This window comes from Nanorana parkeri, unplaced genomic scaffold (assembly GCF_000935625.1).
Source record: "Nanorana parkeri isolate BGI_ZX_2015 unplaced genomic scaffold, ASM93562v1 scaffold1627, whole genome shotgun sequence".
Taxonomy (NCBI): Eukaryota; Metazoa; Chordata; class Amphibia; order Anura; family Dicroglossidae; genus Nanorana; species Nanorana parkeri.
In genome coordinates, this window is record NW_017307895.1 from 297,035 (window position 1) to 304,804 (window position 7,770).

At 41.0% G+C, this 7,770-nt stretch overlaps 1 protein-coding gene across 5 annotated transcripts in view; it reads left to right on the plus strand.

The window, feature by feature from the left end:
• The window catches only part of GIT1 (GIT ArfGAP 1), a 144,139-nt gene that overhangs the window by 99,790 nt on the left and 36,579 nt on the right, over window positions 1-7,770 (plus strand). For 3 of the 5 annotated variants that reach the window (XM_018570906.1, XM_018570910.1, XM_018570907.1), the window contains exon 9: window positions 4,694-4,720. The exons of the other annotated variants lie outside the window; for them this stretch is intronic. In XM_018570906.1, coding sequence (XP_018426408.1) covers window positions 4,694-4,720 — 27 coding nt within the window. The remainder of the gene's footprint in view (window positions 1-4,693; window positions 4,721-7,770) is intronic. 5 annotated transcript variants of the gene reach the window in all.

Sequence of the window (7,770 nt, forward strand, 5' to 3'; positions counted from 1 at the left end):
TATCCCCCTGAAAGCAATGATTTAGGGGGCTATTCTTTTACTGGGAGCAAGTATCCCACTGTCATCAATGTGTCTACCTAAATTACATATTATCAATGGATTACCCCTTTTATTATTTTTAAATGCCATTTTGCATGCCCATACATTTATTGCATGAATATAAACTTTGTTTTATTTTTTTACTGTTGGGGCCTAGGTGGTTTTAAAAACATTAACCATGTTCTAGTCTCGCTAAGGTCGATTGAGAACCATTGCTTTAGGCTGACAGCCTCTGTTATACTATTGCTGTGCAAGATCTCCCCCTTGAGGTACAATCTACAAACTGCAAAACAATTGCGTTCTTTTACATTGGTCATAATATTTAAATAGGAGACTGGTATATATGAGTTGCTGAAAGATTGGCTGTTCATATTTAGTTAATACCTTCTTTTTTATGGATCAGGATTATTTGATTTATATTTTTCATTTTGTTTTTGTGTCCTAAATGGCACAGTGCCAACATAAGTCGCCTTTTAATTTGATTGACTTTCAGCATCATGTAGCGCTGCACTAAATGTAATGCATTGTGACACTGTTTCCCAATGCTGCGTTCATAATGAATAACTCTATTGAATATTTGTGTTGTCTTTAGAGGATCACATGCGAAAAAATAAGTACGGTTTTACTTCAGCTTCTATCTTTTATTTTCAAATGTAACTGAACAAACGGGAAAGCTGATTCTGTCCCTGTTTCGATAAATTCTCCCCAGTTTATTTTCGGCTTTCCATTCCAAAGCATGTGGTGTCAGCCCTGTCTACTTCATTTCTGATGGATTACAAAGTACACAGACCTCTGCTCCATCTCTTTCCCCCTCCTCATCCTCATTACTCCTCCTTGTGCACAGGCAGAGAGCGCAGAAAGTTATCAGCTCACAAGATTTCTGGCAACATTAACCTTGTATTTATTAAACAAATATTACACACTTTTCCAATGGTATATTTAGCAGACCAAAAGAGAGCAATAAAGAGAAGTCTAATGTTGAGGTTTACATACATTTAATAATCAGCAATACATGTGTTCTGCAACCTGCAGGACCTGCATAAGCTCTGGTGTTTTGAGGGCCAGTGAATGGAGTTGCATGATTGGCTGTGAGTTAGAGATATATGACATCACTAAAGTGTCCTGATTTGCCATCAGGAAAGTCCTGATAACCTTTAGGAAAACCTTTTAAGTTCTAAATAAATGGATTATTTTATGCAGTATGTAGGTATGCAGTATATAGGTATGCATACAGCCTATGTACGTTTCCCATATTATAGATTAGGGTGAGACTTCCTGTTTCAGACCTGTTATCTCTGCTTTGCAAAAGTATTCTTTAAAAAAATAAGATTGTGAAATTGATATTTCTATTTTAAGGTTTTGGAATATCCCTCTTGTGGCCATTTTAGGTTGCTCGGTTCTTTATATTTTTTGGGTTGAACTACCTTCTGCATTTCTATGGGATCAAGGGGTTAACTTTTTATATTCTGTATGCAGCACCACTGAAGGCAAAACTATTACCTTAACCTGAGCATTGCAATAGCATGCTTCGTGAGCTCAGAGCAAGTGTAAACAGAGGAATGAGGGTTATGAAGGGGGATTTCAAAGAAGTTCCAAACCTCAGGGGTCTAAAATTGTACAATGTTTTCCATGGAATGGGCCTTGCTGTCTTCACATATATTTTAGATGTCTTTGTGTCCAGGGTAAAGTAGTAATAATAGCAGAATTATCATTTTTATTTCTTCAGTTAAGACCGCCTTGAGCAGTAGTGTTCGTTATAGTAAAGATCCCACCCTTTTACAACTAGCCTTCCAGGCTTCCTACGATCTCTTAGGGTTCAAGATGCAAACCGCTTTAGACCCTTTGATAGGGGGGAAAGGTGAACTTGGTCTTTATGGGTACAAATTCCCTGTTCCAAATCCCTGCCTAAAGGTGCCCATACACCGATTTTCGTTCGCGATCGCGTTTTTGTCCGATATTCGTAAGGTTGATGGGCAGTGTACAACCGCAAAAACTGTACAATCGTACGATGTTCATCTTTCCAGAACACTAGAATACTTCGATCGATCGTCCGATTTTGGCAAGGTTGGTGGTGTTTTCGCACGTCAAAATTCGTACGATTAACACTGCTCATGCGCAAACCAAAATCCATGCGGTCTATTAACGAAATTCTTACGGTTCGATCATTGCAAGGTGGATGGGCACCTTAATACAGGATTGCCAATTGTCAGCATTTAAATAAGCTGTGTAAAAATGTAACGGTCTTGAGGCGCATGTCAAGCCCAAAACCTCTTTTTGCTAGTGTGAATATAGTGGGTAAGGATTAGAACTCATGTTGGGTTTTTACTACTCTCTGGGGTTCCATTATAGAGATTTACTCTCACTACCTGACCTATTGACAAAGATTTACCCACCTGGATTTGTGTTGCTTTTGGAGAGTTGTTCTCACTATCTGTCTGATAAACCATTCTCCTCAAGATGGGGAAAGTGATGGTAAATCTCTCTACCAGAGCCCTGGACAGCAATAGAAACCTGACTGGAAATCGAACTCTTTTCTACTCTGCAAGACTACAAGCAAAGGTTTTGCCACTTAAAAGCATATAACACCAAAAATGTTATATATTGCAGTTTCCCAATCTTAACTTTGATGGTTGTATTAGTTTTCTTTTTTTCATTTTTTTCTTTTTATTTTCACCTGGTGATCCGTCCAGTAACACACTTCCAGGCTCATGCTGGCTCCACTCTATGGAGGAGCAATGGAGCCACCCTTGGACATCAGCATTGTCCCCCCGGTGGAGGGGGTAGTGTTGGATCACTAGCAGATTTAGATGGACTTGACCAACAAATGAAATCTTAACTCTAGCTAACATAGTAACCGTTATTTTTTCCTTTTGGGATAAGAGATTTACATAAATGAATAAAAGTCAACCATTGTGAGCACTCCATCAATGGTAAAGGGTTTGTCTCAACCGTCTATCTGCCACTTTTGCTGGACAAGTTGGTCTGTTAAAGAAGAATTCTAAGCAGAAATATTCTAAACCCTTGCAGTGGGGCTACCCCCAAGTGCTTGTTTTCGTCTAGAGAGGTAAATAATTAAGATCTACTAACGTCTGAGATGACTGGCTGTCAGACCGGTCCCTGCAGCCTCACTCCTCCTCCTCTCTGGAGGCCTAAGATCCTGTTAGTCATCTTGTCCAGTACAGTGTATACGATATGAGAATGTCAAGGGACATACCATCGTTGGAGCATAGGAAGAGACAGCAGGGACTGGAGTAGCAGCCAGTTGGCTCAGAGGTTCAGGTGAGGATATGTTTGTTATTTTAATCCCTAGGTGAAAACAAGCACCTAACCCTTGCAGTGCAGGGGTAGCCCTACTGCAAGGGTTAACATTCTTTCTGCCCAGACCTCTTCTTTAAATTAAGTTGAAAAATAACAGACTTGCTGGTTAGTTAACAGGACAAAAAGCCTAAAGAAAATAAATGCAGCCACCACATCTAAAATCAGTAAGCTACAATATAATATGTTTTTGTATTGGGGTTTAGATGCACTTGAAGTATTAAAGTCTTTTTTTGCCATATATCTACTGCTAGTAAGCACCAGATATATGTCCCGACATAAAAATGTTTTAAAAAAGTGGGCCAAGTAACTTACCTGTGTCAGCGCTGCTTGCTCCCAGCTGCAGAAGTCCCGCCTCCCGAACACTGTGAAGGAGGAAGTGTGGGGGGCACATGTGCAGTCCAGATCGCTGGAGGAGAGCGACACTGAAACTCAATGGACGCAGCCAGGAGCATGCACGCCGGACAGACTCCGGGACAGGAGGAGTCTGCGCTGGATCAGAGACTGGCACCAGCACTGGGGGGACTATGTAAAACGAGTGGAAGGAGGTAGCTGTTAGAATCAAGAGGCATCACATAACGTAAGATCTTACAGCAGACACTTTAAACATTTACCTGTATTTATATGTATGTTAGCCGAATCCCCTCCTCCTAGCTAAGATATGTATCCTTACCTCCCACCCCCTCTTATCTCATTGTTGTCTATGTTTCTTGTTGGTTAAATCCAGCCCTGTAGATAAAATCAGAACTTAACGTTTCTGGCACTGAAGAAATTGGGCATTACTGTGGGGAGAATATCACTTGGTGTCACACACAATCTGCTGCTATACAGCGAGGTGTCAGGTTTATTTACAGTGGAGAATCATAGTCGTCTTAGAGAAAATACCAAATTAACACATGATTCTCTTTTTCCCATCATCTCACTTTTTCATCCTTTTTCTAACGAGTTGAGGATACACGTTGGAGAGTAAATAGAAAAATGTCACTATCTGGTTGACAGGCCTCTCTGCATTGCAGCTGGAACGCTTACTGGTTAATTTGCCTTGTTGGTGACGAGGTCTGTGTATGAGGACTGCTGATGCAAAGAACACATGGAGACTGAACTAGATACAAGACTGTTTTATTGATTGTGTGCACATTTCTAAAATGCATCTTACTGTCTCCCACCCTGTAAATATATGACATCTATACTATATAACATTTCAAAATGTTTTCACAGTCTGAATGATCATGGCCCTTTGCATAATTGATTTTCTTTTTCTGTTTTTATATCTTTCATTTAACTTGCTGTCTAACCTCATGTCTTTCTCCTGTTCTTCCTTCTGCTGCATTGGATGCAGAACGCGCCCCAGGGGTGTGCCTCAGAGGTACTGTGACTTTTTCCAGACAATGACCTCGAGTTCTCTCACTCTGTTTTTTTTTCAAGGACTAAACAGCTGAAATTTTAAATTAGGTTTACAGTGGGGGGCCTGCTTTATAATACTGATAAATATATACTTTATATACCGATTATAGGAGGAAGAGAGGTCTGACAACACACTTCTGTAATCTGCATTAGTAGTCCAGAGAGAAATAGAAGACAGCCAGGGCAGCCCTGTAACATGGCTGGAGCTGGTGAATCATGAGAGCATGTGGATTACATTACAGAAAATGTGGTCAGGTGCATAGAACCTTACCGTGTAGCTTGCTAAAGTTCCCTTTTAAAGTGAACTTTGTTTCACTTAAAACAATCTAATCTTTTGCTTTTATGTTAGTTAACTGGAAGGGACTACATGAATGGTCTAATGCCGTATAGAATGGCCTGAGTGGCTCAAACTGTAGGCTTTCAAATTTTAGCTGCCTTCTGTGGTCCATAACTCAGGTCTACCAACTCCTGCTTCCCAGTGACAGTGTGTCCATGCATGCGTTGTTTGGTCTCATTATCAAATATAAGACATGGGCAGGACTGAACAGTTGGCAACAGAGGCAAGGTTTATAATAGGTTCTATGTTTTATGGTTCTCCTCGAGGTATGTAGCCATTCATGAAGGCTTCTCTAGAATGTTTTATGCGAACACAGTGTCATTTTAAAGGGTTGGTTCAGCTTTGCAGTAAATAGAACGATGCAATCAAGGATACCCTGTGCATTTAAGAACGTTGTGTAGCTTTCAAATTTGTAGTTCGATTTAATTGCGGTACCTGTTGGCCCATCATCGGTTCCCCGCAGCTTTCCTGAAATCTACTACTGGGAACAATCGGAGTTGTCCTGCCCATTATCTGGGATGCCCTGTAGGCTGGGCGCGCCTCTAGCATCACTGTAGTGAGTGTTCTCCCTCCAAGACCTGTGCATACGCAGTGCTTCCTTTGTCACCGCAGAGGCTGAGGTCAGCGCTGCTGCAACAGGGGAGGGAGAGCACATCTACCATGCACAGGTCTTGAAGGAGGGAGAACATTCACTCCAGTGATGTGGTGGCTCGCCCAATGTACAGGGTGTCCCAGATCACAGGCAGGACAACACCAATTGCTCCCAGTAGCAGATTTCTGCCAGGCTGTGGGTAAACCGCTATGGGCCAACAGGTATTACAATGAAATTAAACTACAAATAAGCCAATAGGACTATTAATTAACCAATCTGGACAATGTCAGCCATATCATAAATTGTTACAGCGATGGCTATATAAGTAGCATACGAACAGACGGCACTATCCAGAGAATTCCAATACTTCAGACTTTATTCAAATTCACAGCAAATCCGGTATAACAGTGAACAAAGTGTATAAAGCACCAAATACCAGCACTGCACACCCCCAACCAACTACAACCTCTCACATGTTTCACCCACAGGCTTATTCACAGAGGACCTCTAGACCTTCTATGAATAAGACTGCGGGTGAAACATGTGAGAGGTTGTAGTTGGTTGGGGGTGTGCAGTGCTGGTATTTGGTGCTTTATACACTTTGTTCACTGTTATACCGGATTTGCTGTGAATTTGAATAAAGTCTGAAGTATTGGAATTATCTGGAAAGTGAGGTCTATTCGTATACTACTACTACTTTCCAAGGTGGAGACGCACCTATTAGACCAGCACCTGGGGAGTCCTAATAGTGGCTAAGGAATTGGAGCGGTGAGATTTCCTTTGGCTCTACGATGGCTATATAAGATCAGAACAGATATAAATGGCTGATCAGTTTTAGGGAACAGTTGATTTGCCTCATTGTAATTTCTCAGTCCTATTCTGTTGAAAGCAGGTACAGGGTGTGTCTGCTCTATGTATAGACAAACCTGCTCGTGTCCTGCCAGTTTGCAAGTCTATGCATGATTCTTTGGAGGGAAAAAAAAGATTTGGAGTCCTCCAACTGTAGACTGAAGAGGGCAGTCAGATGTCAGTAAGCAATTTCAATGATGAAAGAACTTTCCCATAGTAGATATATACATAAATGTTTGCTAATAGCATATGTATATGTTCACTGCAGAAATACCATTCGGCAGCAGTTCTTTGTTTGGGGTAATTATAGCTAATTGGCAAAAAAATCCAACCTGCTGGTTTAAGTTAGGCCCTGGATTTCATCTTTGTGACAGCAGGGAGTCTAATATGGCTGGAGATAAGAATATATTGCGTGTGCATTTGCAGGGTTGGGTTTTGGTCTTCCCAGGACAATAAATATAAGCAAGGTGATTTTAACTAGCGTCGTTCATTACAAAAATGGTGTCATTAAACACAAGACCGGTCACTGTGTCATCCTAAATTATGTAATATTGTGTCTTAGTTTTATAGTTGTCTAAAATGACTCAAAAATCTGGAAGGCAACATATTACTAAATATATACATGCCTCTAAATCGTCATTTTTCAGCTCCATTCAGAAAATGCTGTCTAGTGAGAGATATAGAGCAGGTGCACTAAAATATGGCTGTGTGATGCAGCATGCTCACCAAGGGTCACCATCAGTGTGTATCTAATCAGGCAGGCCCTTGCACTACATAGGTTTTGGTAGAGTTGAAGGAAATTGTACAATCAGTTGGTAACATGTGTGGTGAGCCCAAGACATGCCGTCAGAGAGGTTGTCATATTTGTGAGAGTGATATATATATAGTGTGTGTGTGTATATATATATATACACACACACACACACACACACACATACACTGAGTGGCCAGATTATTATGACCACCTGACGTTTGTAGGCAAATTAGCTATAATTTCGCGGTGAAGTTGCTAGAGGGCCAGACCATTATAAATAGGGAAGCAGGTTGTTTAACACGACAGTAGAAGTGATTTTTTTTTTGAAGATATGAGAAAACAACGCGATTTAACAGCCTTTGAACGTGGGATGATTGTTGGCGCTCGGAGCCATGGAGCGAGTATCAGCAAAACAGCAGAGTTCGTTAAATGTTCAAGAGCAGCTGTTGTTAAAGTGTTTAAAGACTGGACTGTCAGCCG